Source organism: Argiope bruennichi, chromosome 5 (genome assembly GCF_947563725.1).
Source record: "Argiope bruennichi chromosome 5, qqArgBrue1.1, whole genome shotgun sequence".
Lineage (NCBI taxonomy): Eukaryota > Metazoa > Arthropoda > Arachnida > Araneae > Araneidae > Argiope > Argiope bruennichi.
This window is the reverse complement of record NC_079155.1, coordinates 39,493,585-39,514,547: the sequence shown is the minus strand read 5'-3', so window position 1 is coordinate 39,514,547 and position 20,963 is coordinate 39,493,585. Positions and strand designations below refer to the sequence as shown.

Here is a 20,963-nt window from a genome sequence, read left to right as displayed (position 1 = left end):
GAAAGAAATTTTACCTTCGGCCATTTGGAATGTAATTCCCGAGCTTTAATGGCATCTTGTAAAGCACGACCATACTTCCCAACTTTGATGTATGCTGCAGAGCGATTGCTATACAGCACATGGTTGCCAGGATCAAGAACAATTGCATCAGTATACAGCCTAATGGCAGTATTAAAATCTCCACTTTGGCAGGCAGCATTAGATTGGCGAACTTTCTCTAAGAATAGTGATTTATTTGAAGGTTCTGACTCAAAGTTTACCTCAACCTATATGAAAGAATAGTAAATTATATTAAAAATTTCACATAAAAACTATTCATAAACATTAATATTAAAATATTTTACTGATTTATAGTGAAATCTGCTAATACAAAATATATCCCACAATAGTCATTATAATATATTTAAATAAAAATATGTTTATACAGGGAAATACAACCGAAGTTTATGAAGTCTGAATTGACATTTTTAATACTTAATTTTAAAGATAACCAGTTCATTTATTTTCATAAGACTGGGGGCATATTTTTATAAAAACAAATTTTAAATCCTAATTATAAATGTTTTTATTAATTACTTATTTATAAATGTATAAAAGAACTGTATAAATGAAATGTATAAAAGAAAATGTAAAGAAGAAGAATGTATAAAAGAAAGCATTTCTTTAAATACAAACATTTAAATAGAAGCAGGATTAAGAAAAAGAGTTATTTCCAACACATATAATATCTATTGCTAATTGTATATAATTATTTATAACTCTTTGCAATGGATTAAAACATACATCTTATTATTACATTCATAAATTCTATATTTATTTATTTTAGAATCTAAGAATTTAGTTTGCTAAATGTTATGCACTCAAGGGCATTTCATAAAGGAAACTTTCATAAACTTCCAGAAAGAAATGCCAGAATTCAAAATTACTTTAGAAAAAATATATAAATACTTTAAAAATTATAAATCTTGATTAGTATTAAAATAAAAACCATAAAATCAATATAAAAAATAATTCAATCCATTTAACTTAAAACATAAGTTGTTAATCACAACATAAACGTTTTTGTTGTTTCTACTGAATGTTTTGTTGATATAAGAAAAACTGTGAACTAATTACTATTCTCTCAATTTCTCGCTCGCAATCTGTGCTAATAGGTCTCAATTCCCATACTTTAGAAACATATTAAGTGTTTTTATCATGCAAGAGTTTATTATTCCTCATTAAAAAGAGACCTAATTAAAAAAATACCAAAAATACATACTGCTCAGCTATCACATTCATTTTATGCTTGTCTACAAGAATATACTAAAAAAGATAAGTCATAAGAAGAATGAGCAGGGAAAAAAATCTCACAATGGAATTTTTAAAAAAAACAAAAAAATATGTAATGAAAAAATTCACACTTTTCAAGGATTTTATAAGAAAGATTTTTTATCAATACAATTAATTGACTTTGAATCTCAAATTATTTAAATTCTATAAATTAATTTTGTTATAGAAAATACTAAACACAGAATATCACATCAACTGAGTTTTTAGGATTAGTTTCAAAGAACTTTATCAAATTTTTAGGAGGATCATCGTTTGAAAAAATAAGAAGCTTAACTTAATACATGAATGTAACATTCAAAGCTTTATGAATTTACAACAGTTTTAACTAGAAAAGAATATCAAGAATTCTGCATTACAAGATAAATAAAATTATCAAAACTTAAAACTATCAAAACTCAAACTAAACTAAATTTCAAAACATATCATATATTTTCCATCTTAGACATAATTATAAATAATTTCAATTGATAATTCTTTAATTAATTTTCTATTACTTCATTACATTATGATTCTAATAAAATTATTATTAAGTACAATTTATATGAGTGGCAAAAATGCACCTATTAATTAAGAGGAATTTTCAATTATAAAGCTGTGCTTATATTACTATATTATAATTAATATCATGAATTATAGTTCCTTGTTAATTTTAGCTTCCAACTGAACATTAAAATTTTAAATATTCTAAACAAATTGTGGAAACTTACAGAATGAAAGTTTTCTAAGAGATAACTATAATAAGATAAAAAAAAAGGTAACATTTTGCATTAAATACTTTTTAACACTTATTTAAAATATACATGAAATAATGCAAGTATATAAACATTTTAAAATTTCAAAAAGACTGCTTTCTTAGTAAGAATTTTATGCACAAAAAGGTAAACAATAAAAGCGTGCAACGAAATAACTTAAAATAAATTTTTAGAAATAGATATATAACTCACTTCTTCGGGATCTCTCTGATTTGATAGTTCCATTCGTCGATTTGTTGTAGGCAGCAATATTACGTTTCATTGCTTCACTTTTAAAAATTGCCAACTATTAAGAAATTTAAATTTCCTCTTTAACAAAACAATCCAAAATTTCACTAAAATAAAATATATGTTTTTCACCTGTTATTAAATTTATCCACATTATCATTCGAAGTCGAAACTCATTAATACTCTCTGTTCATTCATTACAATAAAAAACAAAAACCGCAAGCAATAGTACTAAACACAGACGGCAATGGAATGTCTGGAATGACATTACACATTAAACTCACAATTTGGCAAATCAGATAGAGAGTTCACAATCAAACAGGCAAATCGCAAACAGCAACTTGCAATATAACTACCTTTCTGTACAAAAAAATAACATAAAAAAAATTAAAACTTATAAAATTACAAAAGAAAATAAATTACAATGCTAAATAATAGAAATGATTATAGGTTTCTGTCAGCTACGGTTAGTGAAAGGTTAAGTTTTTTTTTCTATATAGTGGTTAGAAAGGGAATAGCCTAAAGCATTTCAAAAGGAATTTCGAACAATTAATAATTATAATATCCAATAAATAATTTTTGATTATTCAGAGATATTCATTCTCAAAATAATTTAATTACTGATTCCTTATTTTATATGTTTATGTTTTTCAAACATTCTTATCTAACTGTAAAAGAGCATTGAATGCTTATGCAAGGCCTTCAGAATTTTTTTCTTTTTCTTGCTATATTTTTGACAGAGTGTTCATTTCAAGTTAACGGTAAACCGCAGATATGAGGTAAATATGTTTCAATTTAATTGTAAGCGAGGTAGTAAATGCTTTAAATAGATCTGATGATGAGTTAATTTGTTTTTAAAAATTATTGTCCTTGGGTAAGAATCTCGTTTCTTTAAAAATAGGCGGGTTTGCATTATTTACTGTAAAAGAATTGGTTTGTACCTTGTATATCGTAATGTACCTCTTGTTTTATGAAAATAATTTTGTGTTTACTTTTTTGTTATTTTATAATTAGAAATTAAATGCATAATTGTGGATAAAACATAAGAAATGTGCTCATATTTTTATATATAATTATAATTAAATTTGCTTATGCATATTAACTTGCATAATAATGAAGAGAAATGCTTCTTTGATCATTTTTCCGCATATATGTTAAGTGGTGCTTCGTATACAAAAATATTACCATTTTATTTGCACAAACTAGTTTCTTTTGCTTTTCTGCCGTCGTTTATTTTTCAGTAATTTGTGAGGTCAGATTTACACACATTATTGTATTTATATAATTTTTAATATTTTTTAGTCTTTATGTAAATTGGTTTTGTTGTGAAAATTTCATTTCTTATGAAGATATTTCTTTGCTGTTCCCCACACATATATTTATTACTAAAACTGATTCGTTTGCAAAGAATTCATCAATTAATTGCTAATATTTTCTGCTTATCATAGAAATCTGAAATATGCTGATCAATATATATTATTGAATGTATTTTAATCAGATTATTGCAATAATTTGACAACTGCTGTTTAAGTACAAATGGCTTAATATTATACTTATGACTTAAAAGTTTATTTGATAGCTTCTAATCATGTGTCATAAAAAATTATTAGAATAATTTTTTTTTATTTATTTATAAGTTTTACATGAAACATTCTATTAAAATATGTTGAAAAGCAGGAAATGAAAAGTTGAAATTTTTGTACTTGCTGATTTCTTCAACACTATTTTTGATTTCATACCTTATAAAATCAATAAACAAAAAGTGAATAGCCTTATGATGTAAGAATTGCAAAATTCATTTTAAATTCTTAAAATATTCCTTGATTCACAATTTATCCTGTCTTTATTAATTTAATAATAAATCTGAAAATGAAATCAAGATTTTGTTATAAAAAATATGAAAAAGTTTTTTATTGGTGAAATTTATATGCATGTATAAGAGATATTTTCACTTTCTTCAACTTTAGAAACTTTTTATTTGCAATAATTTCAGGGTTATTATTTAGCATTTCCATTTATGTATTTTTTATTGAATGACAGCTGATTAAATGCAGTATATATATATATATATATATATATATATATATATATATATTTTATGGAATAACAGATGGTTAAATGTAGGTAGCTTCCATTTTAGTTAAAAATTTGTATAAAATAAAAATGTAATATGAAAGCATTTTAAAAATATCAAACATTGCAAACTAATAACTCTCACTGTACAACATTTGTGAAACAATTCGTTTTAAAATATTCATCTTTAATTTTTATACTTTTACTTTATAAAATGGGTAGCTTAAGAAAAGTATCATTTTACTAAAAGTATATTACATGATATGTCGCTAGACTTGCAGTTGAGATAGGGGGGAGCAAATCCTCTAATCCAGAAGAATAAAACGAGTTAAGTTAATTAGATGATATTAGTTATATGTCTCGTTACTTTTCCTACACTCTCTAATTCCCTATATATAATAATACTAGCATTTGTAATACCTCTGTTTATAAAGATTATAACATTGTTATGTCATCAAAAAAAATTGACGGAGAAGGTAGAAAAAAAATTTTAAATATCTTATATAAAATAAGGATGGATGTTTTTAATTGCAAATTACTTCTTATGATTATCTTATATTTATTATGATTATTTTATTAATTAGTCAGCATTTGCATGATATGGATAATAAAAACTTCCATCTGTCTGTCATAATTAAATTTCCTGCCAGTCATGTGTAATCAAATTAGCATAAATTAACATAACTTGGCATATCTATTGTTGAAAAATATTTCTTGAGCCAAGTTCCAGATAATACCTGTCAAATCTCAACAATAAGCTGCTAACAGAATAGTGTTTCTGTTTAAACTTGGCAATAATTAAGGATCTGCAAACAGAATAGAATATGCAATATTATTATTTACTGAAGTTTTTTAATTTGCATTGAGTGCTATTAAATTTTAGAACAATATTTAACATTTGGATATGGAGTTCGTTTAACTTATAACTAATTATTAACCTTTATAATTCATGAATAATACTTGTGTAATATTATTCTTTGCTATTTTAAACTGTATTTTTATGAAGTCGTCAGGTTATAATTTCTCAACTAAAACAGCCATATTAAATGTCTATGAAATTGTACTAATATTATGTTATTACTTAAACTTCAATATACAAAACATCTTGGCTGAAGATATCCAAACATAATAAGTTATATCAAGAGAATTACACTTAATTATGAATTTATGAAAAGTTAAATTCTTCAGTCTTCCAACTCAGCATATGTACAAAAGATAATCAGTTTGCTACTAAGTATATCATTTAAAATGTTGTTAAATCATCTGCTATAGATAATTGTTTCAATCCTTTTAAGTAATTAGTATTTTCATGATGGACAATCATTTCAATGATCAATCAAATAGTCTTTTACTCAAGACAAGATATTGATATTCACCTTTATATTCTCCTTTTTTTCAACTAATTATATATATATATATATATTCCTGATTTTTTACTTTATAGGATGTAGAGAAAATGAATGAAATTTTGCTAATTCTGTAAGTGAAGTTAAGGCTAAAGATATGTGTTATGGCCAGTTCTTCTAATGTTTCTATTGACGAAAGTGATTGTGATACTACATATAACAGTATTACTCCTGAGCAAAATGGTGTAACTGCTACTGATGGAGTTGTTGATCGATTTGGTTTTATTGGAAACAAAAATCCAAATTAGTAAGTTAATAAATATTTTTATTTGTAATAATTTATTTTATTAATATATTAAATTTTTATAATAAAGATAATTTTTGTCTTCAGAATCAATTATTATTGTAGTTATTAGTAATTATTTTAGACATTGCTATACTTATAAGAAAAATTACAATGCAGTAAAGATTATTCTATCAATAGATATCTGTATAACTTTCCAGTAGTACAGATCTAATAGGGTAAAACATTTTTTTTAATGAAAACAGTCTGTATATGTTAATTTTACTATATACAAAACATTCCAAAACGATAGAATACTTTTCAATTTTTAACCTTTTGGGGAAAAAATAAATGCTGTTTATTGCAAAAACAATCTAGATTAGGTTTAGGAATACAGTTATGCTAAAGAAATATTTGCTACTGCTATCTAAAAGGTTGTGTTTTTAAAATTTTTGCTCAGCCTTCCTTGGTAAGATTGGTCAATTTTTCCTTTGTTGACCATCTATAACATTAAACTAAACTACATATGCTGTTATGTTTAATTGAAAATCACTTCTATGAAATGGGACTGTTTGTCAAATTAGAAACAATAAAGTATAACAAGGAAAACAAATATTAATACCGGTGGAAAATTTGCATAGTTGATTAAATACGTGCTTGTATTTAATAAGTGTATTTTTAAAGGGTGATTTTATATGTGAATTTTTCTTTTGAATGCAATAAAGTCAATGTACCTGATCAATATAAATGTACCTGATCAATAAAATGTTTTGGACTAATTTGTTGTGAAGATACACTCATAGCAAAAAAATATATGCAATGTATTGTAAGTGGTCCTCTAATGTTTTTTCTCTGGTTGATGTGTGTGTATATATCTGGTTGATGTGTGTTTGTTTGTTTGTTAAACTGGCTAAATAAAAACTTAAAAAAATAAAACATTGTGTTAATCTGAAACATAGAATAATTTTTAGGCCTCCTGATTTAATACTGCTTTATTTTTACATAAGAATGGGTTTGGTTCAAAATCATTTCGTACTATTCACAAAGTAATTGTAGTTAACTTTAAATCAAATGTACTGATGTTTTCTGCAATATTAGTAACAATTGTCTCTGAAATATATAGATTCTTTATTAGGCAAATTTTACTGCATCTATCACATGTTATGTATAATTTTTTTTAGTTAAATATGTTAATATTTGCTCACATTTTTTTTCTATCTAAAGACTATTATTATCAATTTATATAAACTTTTTATTTTCATTAGTGGAAGAGCAAATTAAATTTTAAATTATAAGGAAAAAATGGTATGTGTAGGTGTTTTCCTTTATAATATCAACAATTCTAAAAATCTGGATAAACAGTTTTTTTTTTTTTTTTTTTTTTTTTTATTGTTGCAGTAAAATGAAAATTTTCTAATTTACCAATTTTGTCTTTGAGGTCTCATATAATTTTAATGAAATGCTTCTGTCATTAACATCATTTTATTTCTTGCTGTATTTAGAATACTTTTGCAATTTATAGCATCTACTTATCTTCAATAAATAAGAGATTAATATTAATTTAACCTTTGTGAGATATCCTCAATAGAAAGGAATATAATAAGAATTCAGGATGAAATGTCAACAGATGAATTATCTTTCATTTATTTGAAATGATGTAAATGAAATTTTTTAAAAAATGTTTCACATTTGATTAAATTTTATTTGTTTTTTGGGGTCTCAAACTTCTCTTTATTTGTAAAAAATAAAAATTTCAGTTTTATAATCATATATATTTATTTTATTTTTGTTAGATTGAAAATCTTTATATCCAAATGAGATAGGCTGATCGAACATTGCAAACTATCCATATATGCACTTTGATTTGGTTGGATAACATTTCAAAATATTCTACATTGATGAATTTGATTTTACCAGTTCTGAACAGTACATATTTTCTTATGAAATGAAATTATTAAATATTGCTGAAATTAAGTCTTTTTTTCTTCTTTTTTTTTCATGGATTTGTCTTTGTATACATGCATGTAGGTTTAGATAACTTTTCCTACATTTGTTCCAAAAGAGATTTAATAAAGTTCATTTCTCCAATTTATGCTTGTGAAGTAATTAAGTAATAACTGTCCATTTTTGTGATTGATATAATTAGGTTGTTAATTACTTCAGTAGTTTTGATAAATTAAAGGGAATTTTAATATTTATGATATCTAAAAGATAAACTTTTTAAAGACATCTTTTCGATTTTTATATTATATTTAACAAAATTTATTTATTTGTTATTTTTTTCTTTTCCAGTTCCACTATTTTGCCAGTAGAAGTTCTAAGGCATAGAGAACTGAAATGGCTAGAAATGTTAGAAAATTGGGACCTTTTTATGACAAAAAAGTATAAAAAGGTGAAATACATTTTCAAAGTGGTTTCTAAAATAAATAAACTAGATTGAATGTATCTAATATATTTAAGTATAATATGTAATTCTATTTGCTCCAGGTGAGGGAACGTTGTAGAAAAGGAATTCCTCCTGCTATTAGAGCTAGAGCATGGCAATATCTATGTGGAGCGAAATTCTATATGGATAATTATAGACACAAATTTACTGTGAGTATCACATTGACTTCTAAATTCATTTTTATGTCAGTTTAGTACTGAAATTATCTTTTAATGTATTAGGCTTTATCTTTCAAATATTCAACGATAAATCTTAAAATCCTATGATAACATATGAAGCATATTAATTCATGCAAATATAGAAATTCAAAAAAATATAGAAAAATTCTCTATATGAAAGCAGTAAAAATTTCCCATTTATTTTTAAAAAATTGTCTTGTTTCCTTGGATTATCAAACTGATCCAAGGAAATTAGTATATCACCATTGTGTGTGTATTTTTGTTGAATATGTTATTATTTGGACCTCTACAATACATTTTCCAACATGAAAATTTCATAAAAATTAATAATAAATATCTAACCAAAATGAAGTATAGTTTTAATAAATAAAAAAAATTTAATTTTAATTTCTTTTTAATGGAATTGTGTCTTTTCACTTTGTAGCCAATTTCAAAGAAAAATAGTATTCTAATAAATTAATAAAATTAGTGTATTCATTACAAAATAGAACTAAAACTTTTTTTTTCTGTATGTATTAGGAATTAGATAGTGCTGCAGGAGACCCAAGATGTGTTGATGATATCAAGAAAGATCTTCATCGTCAGTTTCCATCTCATGAAATTTTTGTTAAATCCCAAGGTCATGGGTAAGCTCAATTTTCTGTGATTTTAAATGCTTGGCTAATTTCTTAAATAATTATATATATAATACACATTTTGACATTTATATATATATGTATGTGTTATTATGTATAACACATTTATATATGTATATGGAATACAGTGTATAATTTTGTTTGTCTTGAAATGTTGCAATCATGTTTTGAAAGTAACTATGAATGTAAAAACAATCAAATGCAAACAAATAAACTCTGTAAAATACATGGATTGTTTTACAGATAAAAAATTATGTGCAATAAATAAGATTTAGAAAGGGAAAAAGAAAGAAAAAACGTTTGCTAAAAACAGTCACGTGCCTTTTCCATATGATGAGAAATATTCTTTATACATTCAATCAAAAATAATCATTTGCTTGCAATTTTGAAATATAAATTTGTTAACATTGCTAATTTAAGGGGGGGGGGAAGGGTCAGTATTTGACTTTACAGAGGGACATAAAACAAAATTCTGAAGAACCATTTTCTAATATGCCAAAAATTGAGTTTTTATATAAAATCTAAATATCCCCAAATGCTGCAAAGAAATTTATTATACATCTGAATATTATATGCATCATTAAAATAATGAATATTTTTTATTAAAAAAGAATTGGATTTCTTCATATCTTACCTAGATATTACAAAATAAAAGTTTAAATGCATTTTTTAATGAACATCATTTAAAAAGAAATAAGTATTAATAAATAAATGCTGTATTTGAAAAATGATATTCATTATAGCTTTATCACAAGTATGTTAAAAAAAATGATATGTTCACTTTTATATCTATTGATAATTATAAATGAAATATTCAAAAGGGCTACACATAAGATCTTAATTCCAATATTAATTAAGAAAAGCAAATCATGTATCTCCCTCAAAGTAATTGAAAAATCAAATGATAAATTCTTATTCTCTCTTTTTAATCAAATGAAGAATGACTGTAAGCAGTAATTAATTTCTTCAAGTGTTTTTTAAAATGTTCATGGTAATGTTTTAGTTCTTGCTGGTTGATGCAGTCTTATGGCATTTGTTTATAAACTTCAAAGTTTTTCAATAATATATTTTGAACTTTGGAATAAAAGTTATTCTGCTATAATAATCTTTTTATCTATAATTGCTTTAATGTGCATTATTTCATCATTTTTGTCTAAAGTGTGAAAGGAATTCGAATACATTAACTTAGATTACAAGGACTTTTCTTTGTTTCCCAGTTTGCTGAGATTTTTTCTCCATAAATCATGTACGGTTATGTAAGGCTTTTGAGAATTCTTCCAAAATTTGAAATTGGTGGGGAGCAGGCACTCATTAATGATGTAGCTAGAGGGCTTGAGCTTTCATATAAAAAAATGTCAAAAATAAATCTTTTAAGGGAACTGAGAACTGCTTCATTGGTTTTCTAATTATTTTAAATATTCAATAGATTTCTGTCATAACAAGTAAATATCTATACTTTGAAATCAAACTTTGTATTTCTATAAAAAGCTGCTATAAAATATGTTATATTTAGTCATGTTCCTTGCCCTTCCTAAATATATCTCTTATAAACCCTTGTGCCTTTCAAATATAAAATAAAAATTAAGGCTTATGCAGAATACTTTGTCTAGCCTAAGAAAGAATTAACAAAAAAGATTCTGCTGTGCTCATATTTTTCCAAAATGCCTCATTTTCTTGGAAATGAAGTTGTAATATGATAGTCCAAAGTAAAGGTTTCTAAATAAAGTGCATTAGTAAACCAAATGCCCACCTTATGTAATTTTATATTATGTGAAAAGCATTTGAGAAATGTGTTGGAACCTTCTTTGAAGATCAATGGTATTTTTTTATATGTATTTTAACATATATTTGTGATTATCATTTTTATTATTTCCAAATTAATAAAATCTTTCTCTCCCCCCCCCCATCAGAAAATTCTGTCAGTGTTAAACATGAATAACAAATTGGTCTTTACTTTTTCCCATCAAAATGAGTTTCTAGAACTAATTTAGTATTTTAAATAATCTAGCTTATATTTGATTCAAATCTTTGAAATTATCTGTATGTTACTTGTTTTACATGAAAAATAATTTTCCAGATTTATGAACTGTTACTGTGTATTAAATGATTAACTAAAGTTAAGAGAAGAATTAAATTTAGTTTTTATTGAATTTGAGATTAATTTTAGTAGCAGCCAAAATTAAAAGACAAAGTTTAACAAACTATGTTCCCAAGTGAGATAAATATGAAGGAAAATATTTAATTGAAAATTTTTCATTGTTACACTGATAGAATGCAGTTAAAGTTTTAAATCCACATTAAAGCAAAGCAAGAATAAAAAACAGTATACCATCTTGCTCTGAAAAGCATATTTTAATTTACTGCTGATTAGAGTTTTCTCATTTACATTAATTAACTAATGTGATCTTTCATATTTTGCATGAAATATTTATCTTGGACTTATTATAGTATATTTATTTTTACAGCCAGGCTGATTTGTTCAGGATATTGAAAGCATATTCTTTGTTTAATCCTACTGTTGGATATTGCCAAGCACAAGCGCCAATTGCTGCTGCCTTATTAATGCATATGCCAGCAGAGCAAGCATTTTGGTGTCTAGTAGCCATATGTGAAAAATATCTGCCTGGTTATTATAGCCCTGGTTTGGTAAGCTTGATTTTATTGATGTTAATCTGTTCAGAGTTTTTAAATCATTTATACTGTATAGGTTTGGTGCAAAATTGAAGTGTTCATTCAAATAAATTTGTTCCGGTTTATCAGAATACTTTTCATGTGAAAGGAAAAATATGAAGTTCTGAAAAGGAATGGACAATATTTAAATGTTCAGATTAGGAGATGTGTCATTACATTATCATTAATCTATATGATAGATTTTATTTATTATCCTCATTAGAAAGTAAAAAATGATATTTATCTATGCTGAATAATAAATATCATACTTAATAAATAAATTCATATAGATGTTCTGAACTTCCAGCTAAAGAATAATAAAGTACATACAAAAAGAATTGATGCAATTAATTTTCTATTTAATTTTGAAAATAGTTAATGTGATCTGAAGAACTAATTACTTAAGAATCCAGGTAGAAAAATTTTATTTCCAATTTATATAGTTACCCTTATAATATTAATGCAGCAAAATAAGTCATATCACTTCATTAAGATACATATTTAATTGCAGTTAAGTGGATGCAGAAGTAAAAACTTTCAAATATGCTAATTTATTGTGCAGTGTTTCTGATGATCATTTGTTGTATTCTGTTTTTGATTTGTTCTGGATATAAACTTAAGGATCAAATTCTTTATCCAATCTTGGTTTTACTTCATTGTAATAAAATGCGTATTAAAAATGAAATTTTTAAGAATATTACAGCTAAGTAAATATATTAATAAAAATCATTTTGCATTATCACATGCTTTATTAACTTTAATAATATTTAGTTTTCAACTTAAATTAACCTTTTCTGAGTATTGCATATTCTCTATTTTGCTGAAGTCTGTATTAGATATGTTTTGAAAACATTTAAGGAATGGATTACTTAGTGTCAGCTGAATTTTTAACTTTATAGATATACATAGTTTCTCAATATATTTTATAGAATACTTCTGAATATTTAAAAAAGAATTTAATATACGTCACATCGATATTATTTAAAAATAGCTTTACAAACTGCATTTTTATCATTATGAATGTGAATTGTAGTAATCTTGTGCAATTCTAAAATATTTTTATTTTATTTGTTGAAACTAAGTAAGTAATGTTTTTTATGCAATTGTGCCTAATTTGTTTTGTACTTTTTAACAATTCTTTTACAGAAGTAGTGAAGTATTTTAAGTAAAGAACAAAATATAAAGCATTTTTATAATGAATGTTAGAGGGAGAAATTCTACTTTTGAATTAACTGAAGCTTTGTCTGTAATTATCTAATTCTTGTGTCTTCTTTTTTCTTCGTATGTTAGTTTTTTGGCTGTTGGACAATAGGCTGCTGGTAATGATCCAATTCTTGATGGGTTATTAATACATTATTTGAAGAAAGTTCTTTGACTTCTGAGTGAACCTAAATTTGGCTCAGATGAAGATTTTTCTTCTCCTGTACACAATCTAAAATGCATTTAATAGACAATTCCTTCCATCTTTTTTCCCCCATACTAAGGCTCAGTTTGCTGTTTTCCAACATTAATTAATTTTTTTAAAAATTGTTAATAATGTTCCATAATTTGATTATATGTCCTTTATTTTATTATTATTATTATTAATAGTAAGTGGTGAATAATATTTCCATATACCAGCAAAAAAGAGAGAGGAGAAAAGAAACTTGCAGTCTATGAATAAAATAACTACTTTAACAAAAAACAAGCTTGCATAAATTTTTAAAAAAAATTAATTTGAGAATTCTTTGTATTATCCCTTAGCTGATATGAACATTGTCAAATTATTTTTAAACCTTACTTTACACTAAGGAAATAATAGTTGTTCCATAATTAATAATAGAAATTACTTCTGCAATGCATGACATGGGACTTCATTTTATTTATTAAAATAGATTATAGTTAGGAAGGCTATTGGATGTTAATGTTTGGCTGAATTTCACTTTCAACAGTATGCATTTGTATTTTTTTTAATTCTAAATTCATTTTTATTGCTTTAAATTTTTTAAAAAATGTTTTTAAGTACTCTAATTAGTGTTGATTGTTTTTGTTTCATTTCTAGGAAGCTATCCAAATTGATGGTGAAATTCTGTTTGGCCTTATGAAAAAAGTTTCTCCCACTATCTACAAACATTTGGTAAAACTTATTTATAAACATGTGTTTGTTATTTTAAAAAGTATTTTAAAATTTTTAAATGATCAAATAAACTTGTAAATTAGTTCTGCTTCAAATATCCAAATTATCTTCAATAATATGCTTTAATTGTTTTATGCTGTAAATCTGAAAATTAATCTTTCTTTCTTAATTAAAACATAATTAATTACAAGAAAAAATTCTCATAGAAAAAGCAAAGGGTGGAGCCTATTCTCTACATGACAGAATGGTTCATGTGTGCTTTTTCAAGAACGTTACCATGGTCTACAGTGTTAAGAGTGTGGGATATGTTCTTATGTGAAGGTAAATTGTTTATGCTTGATATTATTTTTTCTACTGTAAAATCTTTAGTTTTTTTATTAAAAAATGTCATAATATGAATTAATCTATAGCAAAAACAATTTATTATGTTCATATTATAAAAATTAACATTATCTATATTTGAGTTTAATTGTATTGATTTGTATTAATATTAGTAATATTTATTTAAAAATAAAGTCCTTGCTTAGTTTGTTTTAAACAGAAACATTTGAAACTTTTTCTTAAGAATACATTTTTTTTTCTTTGAAATGATTGCAAATGATTTAGCATATCTTATTCATAAGATTCCCCAATTATAAGATATTTCAAAAGATACCCTGCCTGTTTGATGATGGAAATTAAGATCCAAAATCTGATGGTATCATAGAATTTGCTGTAAAATTCTTATTCAAACAGTAATTTCATTACGATCTAAATTTTCTGTTAGAAATTTGAAAACATAAATAATTTTCACTGTGCTTTTAAATGAAGATGTAATTTAGAGTTATGGGACACTGGATAAATATAGTAACCATAAAATAATGTATGAACACAGTTTCATTAAGCTGAATTGAGGCCTTTAAATTCTAAATTTGGACTCTTCACTAAAGTTAGACTGACATAAGAATAAGAAGAACTCTTTATTGAACATATTAAAACTAAGTATTTTGATTTCAAATAAATAATGATTTTATTTAACCATTAATACACTATTATTCCAGTTAAAATTAACAAAGTTAAGAATTTTGGTTTGTTCTGATGAGAAGTAGAACTTTTCTTTATATATCAAAAAAATGATCTAAAATATCTATTGAGGTGTGTTTCCAATTCACGTGTTGAATGCTGAGGTTACAAAATAATAAAGAATTAAACTTATTGAGATTCAGCCAAATTGAAGGAAGCTACATGGGATTTACGATTATCTTTTTCAGTTATCAGGTTATTTTCAGCAAGGTTACTGCATACTTACCATCTCCTGGGACCTATTCAATTTCTGTTGTTCATTCCATCCTCTTCAGATCTCTCATCTCCCTTTGTTAAAAAAAAATCCTCACTTTCCAAAGCAATCCCTTTGGCCAAATGTATTCTTACCTGTTCACTGTTTTTCACATAACCCCTTAAACAAGATAGATTACTTTCTAAAATCGACTGGCCCTCCTAAGGGGACTAAAGAACAATCTCATATTAATTTTACAACTGAGATCAGATGTATTGCCTATAGAAGGAATTTTCTGATTTGTGCCTCTGAATTCTTCAATTTTTCTTTCGCTGCCTATTTTGACAAAATAGAGTATGAACTTTAAAATGGACAAAAGTTTTGGTACTTAAATATTTTATGCAATGCAAGTCTTGCCATTTAAATTTCCAAACTCAAATTTCTTTTTTATTTTATTAATTTTAATATCTATGTAAACAGCTTTTAAGTAGCAGATATCACAATGAACTGAACTAACAAAGACTTTATTATAGACCATTTACAAAATTGTTGGTTTTAGCATCAAGTGCATTAAAAAATTTTATGGGAAGGGTAATTTTTAATAAAAGGGCAAATATTTTTTACCAATACAAAAATATACTTAAGTTTGCTATTAATTTAAACAAAATATACTGATCTGCAAATGTATTTAAAACTATAAAAAATATGCTAAAAATAGTATTTTTAAATTTAAACAATACTTGTTTTTAGATAAAAATCTAAACACTAGATTAAATTATCTTGTAAATATTTCTTCTTGTAAATATTTCTATAAAAATCTAAATACTAGATTAAATTATCTTGTAAATATTTCTTCTTGTAAATATTTCTATAAAAATCTAAATACTAGATTAAATTATCTTGTAAATATTTCAAAACAGATTTCAAAATTTTGGAGCTCTTTAAAATTGTTCTACTGAGTCCTACTCTACCTGTTTGATAACTTGGCTTTATATGAACAAAGCATTAATACTGCCACATAAGTTATACTGTTATATAACAGGCAGTAATATCTCATAGCTGAGAAGAGATGCACTATCATAATATTAGTGAGGAAATGAGAAATGTACCTCTCTAGAGTTCTCATAAGAGTCTCTCAAGAATATTTTTAATTACTTTATGCAAAATATGAACATTGCATTCAATTACTATTGATAAATTAAAAAAATATATGAAAATTAAATTAATACACTAAATAGAACTGAATATTACAATATTTGAGTTCTACCAATTGCTTTTGTAATGTTAGAAATTTATTTATACCAATAACAACAATTTTGAGTATTTACTTTGAGTGTAATGTGAAAATATTTAAGTATATATGGTTTTCCTTTTTGTAATAACTTTTATATTTTACTAATGAGTAATTATTATTATTCTCTTTCCAGGAGTCAAAATATTGTTCAAAGTAGCTTTAGTTATTTTGAAGACAGTTTTTGCAAGAGCAGAAACTTTAAAAAATTGTCCTTCTATGTATGAAACTCTTGAGTGCCTAAGACATATTCCTGTTGAATATTTACAAGATGATTATCTTATCTATCAGGTATTGTATTGCATAAAATTATTATTTATAGAATGCTTAGAAAATATCTGGCAAAATTTTAAAGAGAGGGTAGTGGGGGACTATAAGGGTATGACTAAAAGGGTCGTGGGGGACAATAAGCATTTAGTGTTGTAGAATATGGAACTGGTAATGGCATATTTAAGGATCAGTGAATAGGGCAATTTATGGCTATTGATATCATCTGGAAGTAAAGAAGCATTTACTCTTTGGCATTTAGAATATCATGTATTGCTTTTCATATGCAGACTTGCAGATATAAAAATCGGTATAGAGGCAGTGGATGGAAGCAAACTATGATTAGAGGCTGAACAGAAAATTATTTCTGAATATTCAGCTGTCGAATAAACAAACTTCTGAGGATGCTAACCACTAGCTCTGTGAAAATAAATCTTTCATTGCTAGCAGACATGATGTGGGATATAGAAAAACTACAAGAACTCTTGTTCTGGAAGAAATTGTTTCACTGAACTGAATCCTTCTACAAGCATATGAGGTATCACAACCTGAATTTAAGGTGTTTGCGTGTATGAGAGAGTTTGCATGTCGAAGGCATGCATCCATTTCACCTTCAGAAATCTGTTACATGCAAAATTTACTAGCTGGTACTTTTAACAGAATTCATTTCAGTCGATCTTCTCCACATACTTTGCATACATTCTATTCACCAATGAAACAAACATCATTAGACAAGAAGGATTGTTTAAGGACCACTGTGCATGTTTGAATGCTTAGAAATCCACATCAACAAGCCAGCTTACATTCCAACAGAGGTACCAATAACAATACCAATGTTTGGACTAGTATGATGCATGATTATCCGATTGAACCTCCTCATTACTTGTATGGATACAACTTCCTGCAAATTGCATTCTTGCTTTAATCCTGCCTTAATGGCTAACTTTAATTCCTGTTTCAATTCGAAGCAGAATCTGGTTGCAACATGACGGTGCCCTCATATTTTATATTTAATGTCTAGAATTATCTAGATGAGACATATGCAAACTGCTGAATAAATGGAGGTGAACCAGTTTGTTGACCATCATGATCACCAAATTTGTCATATTTAGATTTCTATTTGTAAGGCATTTAAGAAACATCATTTTCAATACCCCATTGATTCCTTAAAAGATGCTGGAGACTGTTGCTGATAGACCATGAACTATCTCTCTATTTATTATTTGCTCAATTCATATGATAGCTTCTATTATTTTTACTTTTATCATATATATATATATAGAGAGAGAGGGAGGGAGAAGTAATAAAATCCATTTTATTATTTCAGTGTAATAAATGTGTATATATTTTTTTTATTTCTGTGTAATAAATGTGTTTTCATATTCATTCGTTATTAAAAAATTATTTAATGAAGAGGAATTATAAAATACTTCCATATTAATATGTTTCTTTGCTAATATTAAAGATTTTGCAATTCCATTCAATATTTCACATTGTTAAAACTGCTCATCACATTATTTTTCTCAGTTACAGTATAAAAATATAGACTAGATGATTTGACATAAATATATATGTCATGATTAATTTTCTTCTTTTTCTTAAATAATTATTAATTTTTTTCCTTGTCAGATAAATTGCATTTAAATACTAAATAAAAAAATTGCTCCACAAATTTAGAAATCAAATTTATTTGAAGAAAAAAAAAGCAATCTTTAATTGGAAAAAGAAACTTTAAAAATCACATTCGCTAATCTTAATTTTTAATTTACTATAATTTTTTAACTATATTATTTCTGATTAGTTTCTTAAATTCAAAACAGATTTTGCAGATAGCTGCAATCATGAATTTGCTGCATTATAAATATATGATTTAAATAAAATAGTATATCCTTTGTCATGTGATTCTAGTTTATAACACACAAAAGTTTTGTTTTGAAATATTATGCATTTTTTGTTATTACCTGGCTCTTTTGTTTGTGTTACCTATCTTTTTTTTTTTTTTTTCTTTTATAATTCTTTAGTTTTTCAAGAATCTTCATTATAATTTTCTATTTTGTTTTACAAAATTTAATCTTAGATTTTTTTTTTTTTCTTTCTTTAAGGTTTTAAAACTGAATATAACTGAGCATGATATGGAAAAAGAACATCAAAAACAAATAGCTAAAAGACGTGCTTTGAGAGAACAGCAAATGATGCAAGAAAGTTTGAATGGAACTTCTAAGAAATCAAAAGTGCCCCACAGTAAAGATTAAGTCACCTCATTATGCATTTTTAATGAAAATAATATTGCGACTATTTTTTAAAAATCATTTCTCTTATTTTCACTCCATATTTTATATTTTCTATTTCTCAGCAATATATGGTTTACAACAGGGCTTCTTAAACTTTTTTCACTTTTGTGCTTTTGCCTATCAGAAAAATTTTGCAGTAATTTCATTACTAGAATATTATAGAATAAAATATTAAATGATAATTAAAATCTTATTTAAATATAAAAATGTTTCATTTTTACTGAATTATTTTCAAAAACGATGATTTTTTAATGTATTCGTACTTCAAAATGTAGTAGAATCAGAAAAAAGATCCATGAAAATTTTTGTGACCATCATAGTTTTTTAAATGACTACATTTGGCAACATTATTCATAGTTTAAGGAGCCCTAGTTATGAAATAATTATTAGGTGTAAAGACAAAGAAAATGTCTGTTCTCCTAATAATAATAATTGTAAATTTTCGAATAATGTATAAATATTCAGATTTATATTGTTTTTATTTGTAACAAATATGATGAATTTCAAGCAGCGTTTTCTTCTTAGAACTCTTGGCATAAAGCTGTTGTAATTTATGATTTTTTAAAAAAATCTTTTTCTATAAATATCACTGGTGATTTTTTTTCAATGATTTTAATCTAGTCTAAGTTATGTTTTTGTTACACATTTTTATATTTATGGTGAGCACAATTTGTGTACTGGTTTGTTTTCTAAATAATTTTTTCTGCAAAAGTTAGGGTGTATATGTTTTTTTTTTATTATTATTATTATTATTTAATTCATTTTTTGAAAATCATTCTAAAACTCTTGTTTGATTATTATTAGAATCAGGACTTTGAATTAAGACAAATCAATTACTTCTCTTTTATATTCTTCAAGATTTTTATGCCATTAATTATCTTTTTAAAAAGTTCTTTGCTATTTTTTTTTCAATCTTTATAATAAGAAAAATAAGTCAGTGACAACTCAACTTGGACTGTTTGAAGAAAGCTACTAAGTTTATCCAGGTACCTAAAAATAACTTACATATTTGAACAGAATTTATTTTCAACTCTAGCAATTAATATTCTAGATGTTGTAGATAAAACTTTATATTTAAAATGAAAATTTTTTTTAATTTCCTGGACTTTTTTTGTTAACATGAGTAGAAACATTCCCATCAACTTTTACTAATGATGCATTGATTTATAACTTTCTATATACTGACAAATTGTGTTGTCACAACTCTACAAACTCAGTTATTATTTTTATTTTTTTAACTAGATTGTATATTTTGTAAATCAGAAACTGTTTTCGTTTATTTTATGTACAATAAATTCTATTGAAAGTTGGATTTTTTAAAAAAGAATATGATTATCATATTTAATAATAATGTGTTATGATTGTAACTGAGTAATTTTGTTGCTTTTTTTTTTACTGTAATATTCTTAATTTTTCTTCTGTTTTCTGTATCTGATAAAATTTTTGATATTTTGAGAAACATGATTCAAAGGTAAAAGCTTTAATGTGGTTCTAACTTTAAAAGTAATATTGAAAGTAATAGAATTGAATTGAAATTTTTAGAATAGTAGGTTTTTACTTTATTTAAAAACTGAAAATTTTATTTTTATTTGCTGTTTTCTAACAAGAAAAGAAAACTGATTATTAAATTGCAGTACTGTACAATTCCAAAATTGTCTTATTTGCTTGTGAATTGTGTCCTTCATATGCTTTTATACACTATTTCATAAAATTAGCTGTGTAACTATGAATTATATCTTTTTGTATTAGGAATTTTGTACCAGATTTAAGCACTTAAACAGTATTTTCAGTTTTATATA

General features: G+C 25.1%; 2 protein-coding genes across 4 annotated transcripts in view; one reads left to right on the top strand and one right to left on the bottom strand.

The window, feature by feature from the left end:
* LOC129968594 (tetratricopeptide repeat protein 28-like) overlaps nucleotides 1-2,752 on the bottom strand; it is a 30,040-nt gene extending 27,288 nt beyond the window's left edge. Inside the window, exons 1-3 of the mRNA XM_056082651.1 lie at nucleotides 2,736-2,752; nucleotides 2,277-2,370; nucleotides 15-266 (exon numbers count right to left, since the gene is read on the bottom strand). Of these exons, the coding sequence (XP_055938626.1) occupies nucleotides 15-266; nucleotides 2,277-2,309 (285 nt within the window). The 5' untranslated portion in view covers nucleotides 2,310-2,370; nucleotides 2,736-2,752. The remainder of the gene's footprint in view (nucleotides 1-14; nucleotides 267-2,276; nucleotides 2,371-2,735) is intronic.
* Nucleotides 2,753-3,007: 255 nt separating this feature from the next.
* LOC129969054 (TBC1 domain family member 10A-like) lies at nucleotides 3,008-20,399 on the top strand. 3 transcript variants are annotated; one of them, XM_056083463.1, is made up of 10 exons: nucleotides 3,008-3,091; nucleotides 5,830-6,038; nucleotides 8,307-8,406; nucleotides 8,502-8,609; nucleotides 9,159-9,265; nucleotides 11,740-11,920; nucleotides 13,986-14,060; nucleotides 14,267-14,381; nucleotides 16,743-16,897; nucleotides 18,976-20,399. In XM_056083463.1, exons 2-10 carry the CDS (start codon nucleotides 5,896-5,898, stop codon nucleotides 19,123-19,125), a joined length of 1,134 nt encoding a protein of 377 aa, XP_055939438.1. In that variant the 5' UTR covers nucleotides 3,008-3,091; nucleotides 5,830-5,895; the 3' UTR covers nucleotides 19,126-20,399. The 3 variants fall into 3 exon arrangements, with proteins under 3 accessions (XP_055939438.1, XP_055939437.1, XP_055939436.1); XM_056083462.1 differs by lacking the exon at nucleotides 3,008-3,091 and adding an exon at nucleotides 3,098-3,186; XM_056083461.1 differs by lacking the exon at nucleotides 3,008-3,091 and adding an exon at nucleotides 3,127-3,245.
* Nucleotides 20,400-20,963: the final 564 nt, after the last annotated feature.

What these genes read in the sequence shown, in the direction of transcription:
- LOC129969054 (XM_056083463.1), top strand. Translation starts at nt 5,896, where the DNA reads ATGGCCAGTTCTTCTAATGTTTCTATTGACGAAAGTGATTGTGATACT. An exon ending in TGACAAAAAAGTATAAAAAG is followed by an intron (nt 8,407 to 8,501) that starts GTGAAATACATT and finishes TATTTGCTCCAG; the next exon opens with GTGAGGGAACGTTGTAGAAA. An exon ending in ATGATTATCTTATCTATCAG is followed by an intron (nt 16,898 to 18,975) that starts GTATTGTATTGC and finishes TCTTTCTTTAAG; the next exon opens with GTTTTAAAACTGAATATAAC.